This window comes from Gallus gallus, chromosome 20 (assembly GCF_016699485.2).
Source record: "Gallus gallus isolate bGalGal1 chromosome 20, bGalGal1.mat.broiler.GRCg7b, whole genome shotgun sequence".
Lineage (NCBI taxonomy): Eukaryota > Metazoa > Chordata > Aves > Galliformes > Phasianidae > Gallus > Gallus gallus.
Window position 1 is genome coordinate 10606355 of NC_052551.1, and position 15600 is coordinate 10621954.

At 53.5% G+C, this 15600-nt stretch overlaps 2 protein-coding genes across 13 annotated transcripts in view; both read left to right on the plus strand.

Moving 5' to 3' along the window:
• On the plus strand, nt 1-7638 carry MAPRE1 (microtubule associated protein RP/EB family member 1). 2 transcript variants are annotated; one of them, XM_015296403.4, is made up of 7 exons: nt 1-65; nt 500-623; nt 2842-2987; nt 3798-4002; nt 4652-4761; nt 5481-5633; nt 5987-7638. In XM_015296403.4, exons 2-7 carry the CDS (start codon nt 503-505, stop codon nt 6041-6043), a joined length of 792 nt encoding a protein of 263 aa, XP_015151889.2. In that variant the 5' UTR covers nt 1-65; nt 500-502; the 3' UTR covers nt 6044-7638. The 2 variants fall into 2 exon arrangements, with proteins under 2 accessions (XP_015151889.2, NP_001026031.1); NM_001030860.2 differs by having other exon boundaries at nt 3798-3987.
• BPIFB3 (BPI fold containing family B member 3) overlaps nt 6909-15600 on the plus strand; it is a 25061-nt gene continuing 16369 nt past the window's right edge. For 2 of the 11 annotated variants that reach the window (XM_040650715.2, XM_040650719.2), the window contains exons 1-3: nt 6909-9829; nt 10090-10255; nt 11057-11193. The gene's annotated coding sequence lies outside the window, so the exon portion shown is untranslated. Of the gene's footprint in view, nt 9830-10089; nt 10256-11056; nt 13408-15600 lie in introns of all 11 variants that reach the window. The other 9 variants (XM_040650718.2, XM_040650720.2, XM_040650712.2 and 6 more) reach the window with 8 other exon arrangements.

Sequence of the window (15600 nt, forward strand, 5' to 3'; positions counted from 1 at the left end):
GACGTGGTCCCGGGCAGCGGGCGGGGCCGGTTTGAACGCGGAGGAGACGGGGCGAAGCGGGGCAGGTAACGGGCCGGGAGGGGCCGGGCGGCTGGGGGGGCGCGGGGCCGGGGTAGGCGGGTGCGGGCGCGCGGGGCCGGCGGGCGCGGGGAGCTCGGGTGCGGTGTGCGGGGCCGGGCCGGGCCCCGGGCGCGCCCCTCCGCGGGGGCCGCGCGGCGGAGGAGGCGGCGGGAGGAGGAGGAGGAGGAGGAGGAGGAGGGAGGGGCGCGGGCCCTGCGCTGTGCTGCGGCCGCGGCGGGTGCTCCGGGGCGGTGTCGCTTTGTGCCGCGGGTTCGCCCCGCAAGGGAGGGAGGAAGGAAGGAAGGAAGGAAGGAAGGAAGCTCCGAGCGGGTGGGGGGCCGGGAGGCGCGGGGGGCAGCGCCGCGTGCGGGGCTCCGAGCCGCGATGGGGCTGCGGCGTGAGCGGGTGCGGCGGTCCCAACCGCGGCTCTGTGTGGCAGAAAATGGCAGTGAATGTGTACTCCACGTCGGTGACGAGCGACAACCTGAGCCGGCACGACATGCTGGCGTGGATCAACGAATCCCTGCAGCTGACGCTGACCAAGATCGAGCAGCTGTGCTCAGGTGAGGGCTGTCCGGGTTCGGCGTGGGGCTGAGAGGTGGCAGAGGGCTCCGTGGGAGCACCCGCGTAGCTGTGTCTGCAGTGGGAGCAGAGCTGTGGGCAGCGCCGGTCCCGCATTTGGTGCTAGAATTGGGTTATGGCTTGGAGTTACGTTGGAATGGTTTTTAATAGTGGAAACGTGACGGGAGCGTAATGGGAAGTTATGAGCTTCTGATCTGCTACAGCATAAATGGGATAAGAAGAAACGAGGGTCATCGTGGAGAAAAGGCTCCTAAGGGGGGCTCTTTGCCAGTGGGGAACCCGAGTATTCAGTCTGCACGGGCAGAAGTCCTGGAGGTGCAGTGAGGAACATAAACGGATGTGATTCCTTATGGGGGAGAACCGCTGGGAGGTGTCTACGGGTTCAGACAGGGCACAGGGGTGTGAGGGGACACACTGTAGGGCTGGGTTCACCCCTGGGGATTCCCACCCCCCCGGTGGTGAAGGAGCACCTCGGGCTGACCCCGACTCACTGTGAGCTGCTCTGCCAAAGCTGAACGTGTGGTGGTTGTGAGCAGCAAAAGGGGAAGTGCTGGTGCTCCAGAAATGAAGTCACACGTCGTCATGCAGGGAGGAGTGTGTGGGAGGAGGCTGGGTGAAAGGAGCAGAGAAATAATGGTGTGTGGGGTAACACGGAAAGAAAAGCAAACCCAAGGCTAAGGAGGCAGCCTGGGTGTGAGAGGTGGTGATTTGAATAACTGCAGCGGGGAGATGAAAGGGTTTGGGTGAGAGGCAGGAGCACAGCTCACACGGTGAGGTTGGAATAAGGCGTCGGGAGGCGAACAAAAGGAGGCAGAAGTTTTGGGTTTGGAGCTGGCAGTGCAGCGTTGCCAAAGATGGAGAGAAGGAGGGAACTCAGCATACACGTCGGGCAGGTATTTCTGGTGGCTTCTGTCTAATAAGGTGATGCAGGAAAAACTGTGGGGATGGAGGAACTTCAGGTCTGCAGCCACAGGAAGGGGAGAAGCGATGAGCGCTGCTGGGCTGAGCTCAGTGTGCTCCACCTCACTTTGGGGCTCAGCAGCTCTGTGGGGAGCTGGGCTGGCTCGGGGCAATGCAGTGCAGTGCTGCTTGGCCTCGTGCCCATCAGGAGTTTGCCATGCAGCTCTTTGTTTTAGGTTAAGGCTCCCGTTGCTCTCCGTGTCCTCCGGATTCTTTGATGTGGGGTGGGATGTAATGCTCAGAATGCTGTGCTTGTGTTGCTGATGACACACAGTTGTGCATCATTGCTGCAGAGTAACAATGCAGTTTTAAACCCTCTTTATGAGGGGTGTGTGTGTGTTGTGCAAAAGCTCTTCACTGGGGGTGGCTCTGCTTGAACCACATCCTTCCCCCCCTCGCTCTTACAGTGAGAGTGGATTGGAGGACTTCAAGGATTTAAAACGAACAGAAGGAAACAGTGGCTTATTTCAGTTCTCTGATTAAAGTGTGACTTAAATACCCTAGAATGGTTGAGTTGGAAGGGACCCATTCAGGTCTCCTACCCCCCACCCCCTGCACTGTGCAGGGACACCCACAGCTCCATCAGTGCTCACAGCCCCCCAGCCTGACCTGAGTGCCTGCAGGGATGGGGCACCCACCTCATCCCTGGGCCTCACCGCCCTCATGGAAAAACCTTCCTTACGTCCCACCTAAACCTCCTTTAGCTTGAAGCCATTCCCCTTGTCTTATCACACAGACCCTGCTGAAGGGGCTGTCCCCTCCTTTCTTGCAGCCCCTTTAGATGCTGAAGGGAAACACAGCTCAGCTTACTTTCCTCTCTTACTTTTGAGAGCACCTGGAACTTTGTGTGGGTTCTGTTAGTAGCTAGTAAATAAGACACCATTTTAATAACAATCCAACATAATTTCTAGAAGAATACTTTTTCCAGTTCAGCTCTATTCATGTTGGTAAGAGTACTGATGCCCATGAGGGATGGAATACCACATTATGTGTTGGATTTTTCCTCTTGGAATTACAGAGGCGTGACTGCTGTTGGGTACAAGAGCTCAAGCCATGGGGTCAGACCCTTAGTCCTGCAGCTTGTTTCCAGCCACGCTCTTCCAAATCAGACCAAGGGGTCCTGTTATCTCCTTTCTGCTGCCCCAAGGGCTCGTGCAGTGGTGGAATGAGGCTGGGCGGTGCGCTGCTCTGGCTGACCATCCATCGTTCATCATGGAATGGTGTTCTTCTCTCTCGCAGGTGCTGCTTACTGCCAGTTCATGGACATGCTCTTCCCAGGTTCGGTAGCTCTCAAGAAAGTGAAGTTTCAAGCAAAATTGGAACACGAGTACATACAGAACTTCAAGGTTCTACAAGCAGGTTTCAAACGAATGGGCGTTGACAAAGTAAGTTGGGTTGGAGTTGCTTCTCCTTGTTCCTGGGGTCCAAATGGGTGGCACGTGCTTTCTAATGTGAGGGACAGGGTTTGCTTGTTGGCTTGCAAATCTCACCAGTTTTGGCTCACACCTCAATTAATGCCATGTCTACTAGAGCAAAGGTTGGATTTGCAGTTTTTAATGCTGGTTTCTTCCCTATTAACTCCATTATACTTATATAGTGTTGACCAATACTGAAACCTGAGAAATCATGCTTGAGCTGAGGTGGCACGAAGCCGTCCCAGTAACCTGTTGGTGTGGTGGTCTTAAGGATTTCCCATTCCTCTTTACCAATGGGTGCTGTTCCACCAGTGAGAATGGGATCTGTGGGGAAAAAACGTGTTTGGATCAAGTGAGTGCTGTGCTTATGGAGGAGTGCTTTATGGAGGTAGTTGTTACTGACGGCGTGCTTGGTGCAGTGCAGAGCATTCCTTTGCTAAAGCTGCTCCTGACGAGGAGGGCATCTCGTGCTGTGTTGGCCAACAGCTCCAACTCTGCATCTCTTTTCTTCCCCGGGGCTGGACGTGGAGCAGTGTGCCCGGAGCAGGGCTGTGCTCACAGGTGCCAAATGGGGAATCAATGGGATGCCTTCTGCCCACTGCCAGACCTCGGGCTCTCCACTCCGGGCTTACAGGCAAGACTTCACAACTTGCTGCTTCTTCTCCAGAATGAACAAAGAATTACATTTGCTCCCAAGTTTAAAACCCTTCTTATATAAGGCAGAGAGGTTCTTTCCCCTTCCAACACGTTTTATTATTTACGGTTATTTTTTTCCTCCAGATAATCCCTGTGGACAAACTTGTGAAAGGAAAATTTCAGGATAACTTTGAATTTGTTCAGTGGTTCAAAAAATTTTTTGATGCAAACTACGATGGGAAGGAATACGACCCCGTGGCTGCCCGGCAAGGCCAGGAGACAGTGGCACCAAACCTCGTTGCTCCGGTGGTGAACAAACCCAAGAAACCTCTCGGTACTGGCAGTGCAGGTAGAAACGAGTTCAAGATGATCTCGAGCCTTGAAAAACTGAAGAAAATGAGGGCTGGGTCACTGTTTCAGTATCTAAAGGGGCTGTAAGGAGGAAGGGGGAAGACTTTTTAGCAGGGTCTGTGTGATAGGATGAGGGGAGATGGCTTCAAGCCAAAGGAGGGGAGGTTTAGATAGGTTATAAGGGGAGCAGGTTTTGACAATAAGGGCAGTGAAGCAGTGGCCCAGAGATGAGGTGGGTGCCCCATCCCTGCAGGCACTCAGGTCAGGTTGGGGGGCTGTGAGCACTGATGGAGCTGTGGGTGTCCCTGCACAGTGCAGGGGGTTGGGCCAGATGGCCTTTAAGGGTCCCTTCCAGCTCAAACCATTCCACGATTTAAAGCTGGTGTATGAAAACAGTAGTGTTTTGCAGCTTATCTCAGATGCTGGGCTTCAACCTCTGAGTGAGTTATCTGGGAGCTACAGAAAGAGAATGGCAGGGGTTGGTATCAGGACGTGCTGAAGGCAATGGACGTGGCACGGGGGGTGAAGAAGGAATGCTTCATAGATGAACGTGCCTTCAAATTGTGACGTGCTTGGAAGGGGGGACCCCACCTCCGGGGAGGGAGAGAGGTGTTCTGAGAAGAAGTGACAGCACGTTTATCTTGCAGCCCCACAGAGGCCCATTGTTGCACAGAGGACCCCAGCAACTCCCAAAGGCAGCACTGGGATGGTCAAAAAGGCTGCAGGAGATGATGAATCAGCAGGATTGATTGAGCAGGTGTGTGGCCAAAATGGCCTGGGGTACTGACCTGGGCTTTGTGTATAGGCATATATATTGATGTATATATATGTTGATGTATATTGATGTATAGGCATATATATTTAATGGCATGAAATGACTGTGCTGATGGCAGATCACTTTCTTCTATCTAGTAGTCCATTTAAAATAGCTCAATCAGAAGCCTTCAGTGTGGTGGCCTTGCTCTCCTGATAGCAGCAAAGCCCCTTCTGCAGTGCAAGCCCCCAGACATTTAAATCTGCTGTGTCCCATATCACACATAGCATTGCTTTTAAGTATTTCCACAGCTGTGTTGCAGCTATCCCAGCATTCCAACGGAGCTATGAGCAGCTGCTGCGTCCCCGAAATGCTGAATGCAATGGAGCTAAAGCTGCCACCAGTGTGAGGGCTGTCCTGGAGGAATGTGTTAGCAGAGGAAGCTGCAGGCAGTTGGCTTATTGCATGACATGGGGGAAAAATCCTTTAGAATTTCCATGTGGTATTGCACGTGTTGGGCTGGGTGTTGCTTGTAGGAATACTCCAGCTTGAGAAATAGGCCTCCTGTTCCCCTTACACCCTTTCCTCCGATGTCTTGGTTACTTCTGAAGTGCTTTGCATGCAAACACACCTCGGAGCATCTTGGGGACCCCCACCTTTAGGACAGACACCACCGCGTTCTCTCTGGTGGGTGGTAAATCACTGTTGGTTCCCGTGGGCAGATCAACGTGTTGAAGCTCACTGTTGAAGACCTGGAGAAGGAGAGGGACTTCTACTTTGGCAAACTGCGGAACATTGAGCTGATCTGCCAGGAGAACGAAGGGGAGAACGACCCGGTGCTGCAGAGGATTGTGGAAATCCTTTACGCCACAGATGTAAGTGACCTTCCCTCCCCCATCCTGCCTCTCTGTGGGAAGCTGCCTTGCTTTTTCTACTTCTTTTCTACTTTTTTTCCCCCCTTTCAACTTATGGCCAGATACCACTGTGATAGTCAGGCCACAGACGTGGCTGGGTTCTCCTGAGCAGTGTTTAGCACATAGCTCAGAGCTGAAGAAAGCAAGCTGGGTGGTGGGGCTGTGAGTGGTTGACTGAAGAGTGCTTCGTTGTCAGGATCCGAAGTAGGAATAGCTAAATGAAAGGAGTGTGCAGAGAGCTGGGGAGTGCTTGGGGGTGCTTGGGGGGTGCTTGGTGCTGCTTTCTCATTGAGCCCTCGTTGTGTCCCCTGCAGGAAGGCTTTGTGATACCCGACGAAGGAGCGCCGCAGGAGGAGCAAGAAGAGTATTAACAGCCCACATACTGTACCAGCAGAGCAGCAACATCGGATTTCTGTGCCCCAGATCATGTGCTTAACTGTAAAATACTCCACTTTATTCTTAGAGGACTCACTGGTTTCCTTTCATAAGCAAAAAAAAAAGAAAAAGAAAAAAAAAGTTACCTCTTCTTAAAGTGCACTTTGCGGAAGTTTCACTCTTTTTGCAGTGGGTTTGAGTTGGGAACTCTCTCTCACTCTGTAGCAGAGCAGTATTCACATCTAGGTGGTATATTTAGGGAGCAAGAGGCCGAACATTTGGAACTCGTTGGTTTGCTGGTAAACACTGGTTCGTGGAAAGACTTCTTTTTGTACCTGAGGTGGTGTGTAGTAGAGAACGTAAAGACTCTGACCCACGGGGAGATGGAGTTAATGTGAAATTGCAGCACAGAAATGATAATCAAATGCCTTAAGAGTATTTAAAAGATGCTTCCAAATGCCAAAATTGAAGTAATGTGACAGGAGATTTTATGTGCTTCATCCTGGGGAGGCGCTCCGCTCCCCTCCCTGCTGTCTGAGGGGCTCTTAAACAAACCTCCATTCCTGCGTAAAGCTGCTTACTGAGTGATTAGTTCTCAATGGAATAGGCCTTAATGTTGCCTGTCACAAGATTAGAGGGAGTATGAACAGCTGAGACACATAAATTACCTTGAGGACTGCTAAAGCGTTCTTTTCTATGGCATCGTGGCTAACGGCTTTGCCAAAACGTACTGTGTTTTCTGTATTAAAAAGCAAACAAAGCTCCACAAATGGAAGCAGAGGGCACCGGTCTGACTGCCTACAAGGTTCTCCTCGAGTACTTTCCTCCTTTCTGCTTGTTCTGTTCCTTCCTGTTGGTGTGCTTATGGCCTCGCACCCTTCCCTTCCCCGTCCCAAGGAGCTCTGATCCAACCCCGTGGTTGCAGCAGGGCTGTGCTGTGCAGCTCATAGAATGGAAGTGAATTGAGCACATGAGGATGCTGATGATTTTTGTCTCTCTTCTTTTCTATTTTCCCCAAAGCAGGGCCTATCTAATAGTAACACTCGCCGGTTCAGTGGTCTTCTGGGGTCAAAACTAAGAGATGCTGGCTAACAGAGCTAATGTTATTGCAGAAAATACAGTACTGAGACTAACTTAAATATTAATATTTAAAGTACTTTCTTTAATTTGTCCCTCCTTTTATTTTTTGCTCTCATTGCCCCCTCATGACTGTTGTGTTTGGCAAGATCCTGCAAGACTTCTGATCCCCCTCCACTACTGAGGTCCATCAGTCCTGTTGTGCTGTATTCATTCGTTCCTGGTGGTAGCTTGTCCTAAAACGTGTGTAGGAGAGCATCTTATGGTAATTGTTGTGTAGTGCATGAATCTTTGTGAAATTCAGAGAAAAACCCAAATTCAGTGAATGCCAAAAAAATGCAAGTATCCAGCCATTGTTTGAAATTGCAGTGGTGCTATTTCTCTTGTGGCCTTTTAGACTTTCGTTGCCCTAAAAACTCCATTTGACTGAGAAACCATATTTGACTTGGATTTTTCTTGACAGGGTTTTTCTATTTTAAGCAGTTTCTAAATAAAGTTCTGTATTTCAAGAGTGCCACGTCTGCTGGAGTGTCTCGTGCTTTCAGATGTCATCAGGCAGCCCCGAGAGCCCGCCGTGCTTCTCAGGGTGGAGCGTTGAGGACCTGCAGTGTCGGCTCCTGGGAGGGCAGCTCCCGTCCCAGCTGTGTCCCTGTGGCTAGCAGGAATGCTGCAGCTTCCCTTGGAGTGTGCTGGGGGAGGCGTTGCTACAGTTCACCCCCACCGCTGAGATGCTGTCCTCCTTCAGCATTCTGTGGGTGCTTTGTTAAAGGATGGGCATTGCTGGTGCTGGGCCTGGGGTTGGACTGCAGGAGTGCAGGCGTAGAACGCGGGGGTTTTGATGCACATAAAATCTTCTTTACCATTACTCGTTTACTTGGAGCTCAGAAGCTTTCTGCTGCCAACTTGAAATGCTGCATGATTCCAGCAAAGCCAACGTGGCAATGGTACGTGGTTGGGTCGGAGGTGACTTTTGGGTGCCTGCTTCCTTGCAGCCCGGTGACGTGCTGGGATGTGAGGCTGCCTGAGCTCTCTGTGATGAGGATGAGGTGTGTGTGGGTCTGTGGGGCACTCGGGTCCACCCGTGGGCTGTGTGGGGTTGGTTCTGAGCTCTGCTATTAAAAGCCAGCCAACGTCCTTTGCTGGGAGTCAGAAAGCTGTGCTTTGTGGGGCCGAACGCCTGGTCCTATCCCATGTGCATTGGGACTAAACTGAAACTGCAGTCTTCTAAGTCGATTGCTGCTAAGATTTCCACTTCCTTCCATCCCTTCTGTGCCCCCAAGGTGGGGGCAGCCTCGTGGTCAGCCTAAACGACCCCATCGTAGATAATAACGTCGGTACAATCTGTTGCCGGCGTCCTTTTGGGGAAGCAAATGGCAATAAGCCCAACTCAAACCCATAGACCTGACGTAGCCACTCTGCAGTGCGCGCTGTTAATCCGTTACACAGCTCCCCTATGGAGCAATCCGGCCTTCCTTAACGTCTCTGTCATGTCAGATGTTTGGAACGCAGACGGGATGGAAGAAGCAGAAGCCCACGCCTCCGTTCTGTCTGACTTGCAGGTGGGCTCGTGGCTGTTTTCTAACTTGGGTTGTTCCATTTTTTTCCAGAATTCCTGGTTTGCAATGACAATTCTTGCTGTAACTGTTGAAAGCCTTCGAATAAAGGCCGAGAACTGTTCTGCAGAGCTGCTTGAGATGTCAGACTGACCTGGTGACCATCTGAATTTGTGTAGCAGCACGAGGAACGTGGGGGGTAATGGTGTGGGCTTACAGCACTGCTGGGATAAGTCCAATGTGCAGAGCTTTGAACCAGGGGTAAAGGCTGCTGGGTAAAGCTGAGGTTGGGCCAGAAGTCTTAGTGCCTGGGTGTTGGGTCGGGTGTATCTCATGATGAGAGGTGGGCAAGTATAAAATGTGTACGTGGCCTGAGGTCTGGGAGGATGGGTGTACTTACATCCTTGTTAAGACAGCCTCTGCCTTCCAATCGCAGCATTGTAGGGGTTGGGAGGGACCTGCAGAGATCAGAGAGTCCAACCCCGTGCAAATGTTTTTCTTTCCCCTATAATAGAGGAAAAGGAACAAAGTTCAACTTCAGCCTCGGTGTTTTCTGAGATCAGAGTTGAAGGCAGTTTGAGCTTTGGTGGCACGAGGGCTGATTTCTCTAAGATCCCTCTGAGCACAGCCGGCTGGCTTGGTTAGCTTTGATTAGCAAAGGGCATCCACAGCACAGCTTCGGTGCTTCAAAGTTGCATAGGGGTTCTGAGTGCAAAATCATTGCATGTATGCGTGTTGCTTCCCAGCTTGCACGTGTGGGCAGCCCATAGCAGAGCATTGCAGGGTATGCCCTCTGCAGCGCTCGTCTTTGCGGGTTTGGGTACAAATAGCTGTGTGTGGCAGGGGATCAAAGTTACAGATAATATCAGTGATGCAGACTTCGATGTGTCACGAAGGCTGCTGCTGATGGCAGTGTTTTATAGCCCAGGTGAGGTCAGTGTCCTCTGGTGAAAGATGAGGGCAGCCTCCCGGATGGCATTGGCTTAATAAAGCGGTTCCTAACTTTGGAAAGGTCTCCCTTATGAGATGTGCTGCTAAATGACTCCTTTCAGTGGGTTCTCTTTCGGGATTTCGGTTGGTGCAGCTCTTCTCCTTCATGGCTCTGTGGTTATGCAGATGGAACGGCCTGATTAGGAAGACTGAAGGACGGAGGTGGGTCTCACCTGGAGAAGGCAGTGATGAGGTTGCAGGGGGGGTTATGCCACATTCACAGGGGGAAAGGGCACAGACCCATGGGGCCGAACCTCCTATATTCTTATGGGCAGCCCTGCCAAGTCAGCCTTCCTGATCCAAGCACGAGGTAATGAATGAGGGCTGCGTGCTGGACAGCTGCAATTAGACCATAGTGTGATTGGGGAGCTTCAGGCTTGTGCTCTTTGTAGGTTCTCTTGTGCCTCTTGGTTTTCTCAGAGACTGGGAACGGAGTTCCTGGACATCAGTGGGACCTTCTGCCTGCCCGGAGGGGACAGAGGTGCTGCAGCCTTGGATTATGGGATGCAGGTGGATGACCAATGTACAGCGTGGACCTGGGACCTACTGGGGGAAGTCCTGGAGGAAAAGCACTGCTCACAGATCCAGGTGCATCCCCTGAGCTGCAAACCAACGCTCTGCTCCTGGAGGCGATGCTGTGGGTGCAGCACTGAGCACCATCGGTGCACGGCTGTCCTTGAGGTCTCCATGCAGTGCCTGCTCTGGGTGCTCATGCTAAGCACAGCCCTGCTGAGGCTGAGGCATCCCCCAGCAGCTGCGTGCTCAACAGTGACAGCCTCAGAGCCTTTCCTGTAGGGCAGTGCAGTAAATGGCTGCCGTGGCTGCGCATCTCCAAAGGGCAGTGAATCTTAGGTGCAAAATTGTTCTTGGGTGTTTTTATTGCTCCTAAGCCACCAGCAGAACAGAAATGTTAATAGCTGGGGGTGGGCGGCTCCACAGCTCCTCTCCTTCCCTGTACCTTCCTGTACCAACGTGGGAACTGCACTTTGCAGTGTCCCCTCTCTGGGCGGTGCTGCTGCCCTCAGTGTGGTGGAGCTCCTCGTGTGACCTCTGTGCAGTGCAGGTGATGCACATCTGCTCTCCTCTTTGCCCCGGGCTGCTGTGTGCATGACAGTGCTGTGTCCCCTCTATTCTCTCTGGGCTCCCTCTCCTGCATTTCTCTTTTCTCCACCTCCTGTGTCCAATCCCCTCTTATTCCCTCCTGCTTTCTACTCACTCTCAGTACTCAAATCCACCTTCTATATTCCAATGGGCTCTTTCTGTTTTGTGAAGCAGCATGCTGGGTTGGATGGACACCCCATCCCTGTTCCCCTATGAGTGAAGCACTTGCTGTGAAACCCGGAGGCTCAAAGCCCGGTGCCACGAGGTGAAATCTTTCTTCTCTTCCAGACGCTCCTGGGGAACTGGTGCCACCAGATAAAGCTCATTCCTGAGCTCAAGCTTGTTGCCTCCTGCTCAGCAACTGATAAGGGAGCTGCGGTGCTTGCTTGGCCATGAAATAACGCAGGGAAACTCCAGTAAGACAGGTCTCAGCCTCTGTTCTGTAAAGTATCTGTTGCACAATTGCGCCGGGCGATGCTGCTGGCACCTTAATGTTGCCTCCCCTCCAGGTAAAACCGACCCGTACCAAACTTTTGGGCTGTGGGAAACGGGAGCTGGGGAGAAAATGTGGAAGGGGCTCAGTTGTTGTTTGCAGTGCCCTGTGAATAAAGGAAGCTTTTGAAAGCTCCTGCAGGGAGAGAATGAATGGGTGCAGGATCAGCTCCTGTTACGCTGTGGGGGCATCCCCTGGCTGGGGGGGATCGCTGAGGCAGGCTGAGGTTTGGGGGGGCTCAGAGCTGAGCCTGGGGAGGGGAGCAGAGCTGAGTGCTGTGCTCAGCCCTGGGATGCTCGAGGGCTCCTGGGTGCCTGCACGAGCCCGGCATCCTCGTTGGTTTTCACGCCCCTCCGTTGCTCAGTTTGCCTTTCAGTCCTATTTCTCTGCCTTTTCTTGTTAAGTTTTGCACAGCCTTCATCCCCACCCTTTGAATTTGTCTTTTCCTTTTCTTCCCATCACTCCCGTTCCCCTTTACGCTCCGTGGCTGTGTCTCTGTGCGCCTCTCCTTCCCGTCTCATTCATTTTGTCCCCTCTCTCCCCCTCCCCAGGTTCCACGTGCTTGCATTTCCCTTTCCTTTCTCCGCAGTGCTCCAAAAGTAATGCCTCCTATTTTATGATGCTGCCCCACGGTGTCGGAGTCAGATGTTGGTGGGATGTGGCAGTAGAGGTGGTACCTTCCGTGTATCTGAATACTCCATTCCCTGCTGTGTGTGATGTGATGGATGGCAGCAGAGGGGCAGTCTGTCAGGATGGCATCTGACGTGGAAGTGAGGATGGGGCAAAGGTGTGATACTGAATACCTCCACGCAGGAAAAGATGGCACCCGCTGACATTCCCTGACACCTGGTGAGTGCTGATGGGGCACAGCGAGGCGGTAGGTGCCGCGCTGCAGAGTGGAGTAGTATGCAGGCTCTCCACCGCTGGCAAAAAGGCGCAGCTCACGGTGGTGGCCGTTAAAGAACGGTGTTATGTAGCTGAGAATCCGCCCTATCGTTGCGCTCGTTGTGGTTTCCGTGGGAACGAGCAGGAGGCATTACTTTCGGAGCGAGCGGCCCAAGGCGCGGTCCCTCCTGGGGCCGGAAGGGCCGCGCGGTGCCGTAGCGGACGGAACGACCACCAGGGGGCGCTGTTGGGCCGCGATTCGCGCTGACGGTGCCGTCCGTGCGCGGGGCTCAGAGCGCCGCCTCCGCGCGTTTCGTTCTGCCGATCGCGCTTCGCCCTCTGAGCGGCTTTTGCCGCTTCTGTCCCGCTCCCCAAATACTCCCACGTGCAGGCAGCCTTGGTTCGTTCCTCCCTTTGCCTCCTTTTCCTCTCTTCTTTCATTTTCCCCGATTTCCTATAAGTTTTGCCTCGGACCCCTCTGTTCGTACCCCGGCGCTCTCCTCCTCCTCCTCACTGCCCCATCTGCCCTCCGCGGCCGCTGCTGAGCGTCTGCGCTGTGCTGCAGAGGACCAGCAGTCGTCTCCATGCATGGCCGTCCGCCTCTGCTCGTAGCCCATCAGTGACGGCTTTTAGAGAGAGGCACCCTCTGCTTTAATGGCCCCCCGGAGATGGATGCTATAGGCAAACCCGCTGCTGGTAGCAATGTGCTGATGGGTGCTTCTGTGTGCGGTGGTTGTTACAGTGCAGCAACTCCTGCACGTGCATCACCTCCCGGGGGAAGGGGTGTTGGTGGGAGGTGGGCGATCCTCGCCGGGAGGTGGGCACTGATGGAGTATTTCAATATCTGCTGAGCTTTCATGACACCCTCATTACTGATACGGCTCTGCAGGTGCCCTTGATGTGTTGTTTCTCCTTTAGCGTCGTCGCAGAGCCTCCAATTCCGGTTTAGGGATTTCCTGACCCGGTTATCGTGCTGCTGTACGTCCGATTGCTATCACACGCTCTGCTTCCGCTGTGAGCCAGCAGTGAGTTTGCTCTTGTTTGCATAGCTGTGTAAGGAAGAGCTTCGGAGTTTCTTGTTGGAAAGTACTGGTGTGACCCCACTGCAATGGGGTCAGTGCTGGCTGTGCCCTGGGCAGAGCATCCATAGGGATGCAGCAGAACCCTCAGCACCAGCGGACGGAACCCTGCAAGGTGCATCTTCCAGTGTCCTGCCAGCTGTGCCTCTGAGAAGTGACATCCCTGCAGGAGCTCAAGCAGGGTGAGCCCTGCGCCCTGACCGGGTGGGGGGCAATCAGCCAACAACAGGGGGGTTGGGACCGGGTGATCTTTAAGGTCTCCCCAACCTCAGCTGTTTATGGAGTGATGTGACAGCTCCCAGTGCTTGTGGCAGCCGATGCTGCTGTGCTCCTGGTGCTTATTATCGGAGCCAGTGGACGGCATTCGGTGCCCTGTGATGGAAGGACAGCCGGGAGCATCAATGGAGGCTTTCACGAGATGTGACTCACCGCCCGTGGAGGACCCGGGAGGGATCCATGAGAAGCATGCAAAAGGAACAAAAAGTTTCTGTGCAAGCTTTGAGCGAGGCCGATGGGAGGGAAACCCGGCGGGTGAGCTCATCCAGCCCGTCTGTAACGGTGCCCTGTGTGTGGAGCACTGCTTTGCTCTCCACTGGGCGTTGGCATCTGCTTCCAATGCACCTGGGAGGAGCTGAGTGCAGCTCTGGGAGCTGATAGGGCACTGAAGCAGGTAGAGGTTAGCCTTCCTCCCATGGCACCTCCCTGTTCTCACCTCTTTCAGTTGGGTTTGGTTTGCTTTGCTGATTGCTGGCATGACTGTGCCAAGAGAAACCCCATGGAGAGGCAGTTGGTGTCCGCAGCCATGTGTGGGTTACCCAGCTTTGTGGGGAGGGGTTGTGCCCGCTGCTGCGAGCTGCGCTGGGCCTTGCTTAAAGCATATCTCCTCTATGCCAAGCAGACTTGTTTTGACACCTAATTAAGTTAATTTAGGTGGTTTAATGCAGTTCAGCAGCAGCTGAAATCACGGTCTCCCATCCGATCTGATATATCGATTCCAGCGGTGCTTTGTCCCTAAGCCTCCTCCTGTCTCTGTGCAGCTGTAATTGCGTTTGAGAAAGGGAAAATTATATCTGCCCACACACCCCAAGTGCATAATTACTGCATTGAAATAGCTCCGAGGTGAGCTGAGACCGCCCCAGGGACAGGATGGAGTTCATCAGCTCTTTTCTCTGTGCATTCTGAGCTGTCTTCGAGCTGTTGGCTCCCATGCTCCGGTCAGGAGGGGATGGCAGAGGAGCTGCAGTGCTGCCCATCAGCTGCCAGCGCTGCCTGAGCTGGTGGGCAATGGTGCTGCTGCTCTCATCAGCATCATTTGTTCATTCAGGTCAGTGCAATGAGGGGCTCTCCCCTGTAGTAAGTGTGTGGTGCTCTCTGGTTATGGGCTGCTGGCAGCAAACGGCGCTGCTGGACCCAAAGGGGGATCCTCTCCCAGGGGGTCCATGTGGAACCCGGAGCACCCCCTGGAGCACTGTGGGCTCCTGCTGGGGCGGTGATGGTGGGCAAAGCCCTCCCAGCAGGAATCCCCTCCCCGCCACGCAGTGTGGGGCAGAACTTCAGCGATGCATTCCGTCCATTTTCTTACAGAGCCATTTCTGCCTTTCAGATCGGACTTCTCCCACAACCCCCGAGAGCTTTTGCTCTGGAAGCAGCATTAAATGAAAGCAATTCCTCATCCACAGGGATGCTCCCTTCCCTCAGGCCTTGTTAGCCAAAACCCAAAGCGCGGAAGCCAGGAGCAATGTGTGTGTGTGGTTCTGCTTGGTTTGTTTGGGTTTCTTTGTTCTTTTTCCCCCCCTTTGGAACAATTTAAGGGTCTGTTCTTTGCTGAAGCAGTTGCATATCTACCAGTGTTAATTCCCAGAGCCAGGCAGGGGTTGGCAGCCCAGCATTGGGTCTCAAAAGGGAATTAATTACACATCTGCTCTGAGCCTTTCTGGTCCTCCCTCACCCCTCCTCCTGACCTGTGTGTGAGTTCTGAAAGGCTCCTTACGTTGCATGGGGTTCATACAACGCAAAGTGGAACTTTCTTCTGCCGACCTCAGCAGGCCGTTGGTGATGGATGTTGCAAAGCAAAGCCAACAGCAACATATTCAGCCTTGCAACGTGCCGTGGGTTCCAGGCCTAGGAGGAATGCTTGCTTGTTTATGTGACCTCCCACCCCCCTGTGGCCGCCTATTGCCGCTAATGGGGTTCACAGCTCCATCACCCCTTCTCTTCCTGCTATAGGGTACGAGCAGACGTATCATACCAGCGAAGGGGTGGAGGGGAGGATCTGCTCTTTGTTTGCAGAACAGGAGCGTTGTGGTGCTGCAGTGCGCGGTGCACGGCCCGATGTGCAGGAGGAGCTGCTGCTGCCCGACCCCGAGCAGCACAGA

Bases quoted from the DNA above. Each gene is read 5' to 3' on its own strand.
- MAPRE1 (XM_015296403.4), top strand. From the start codon at position 503: ATGGCAGTGAATGTGTACTCCACGTCGGTGACGAGCGACAACCTGAGC. The intron at 624-2,841 runs GTGAGGGCTGTC...TCTCTCTCGCAG, and splicing joins GATCGAGCAGCTGTGCTCAG to GTGCTGCTTACTGCCAGTTC. The intron at 5,634-5,986 runs GTAAGTGACCTT...TGTCCCCTGCAG, and splicing joins AAATCCTTTACGCCACAGAT to GAAGGCTTTGTGATACCCGA.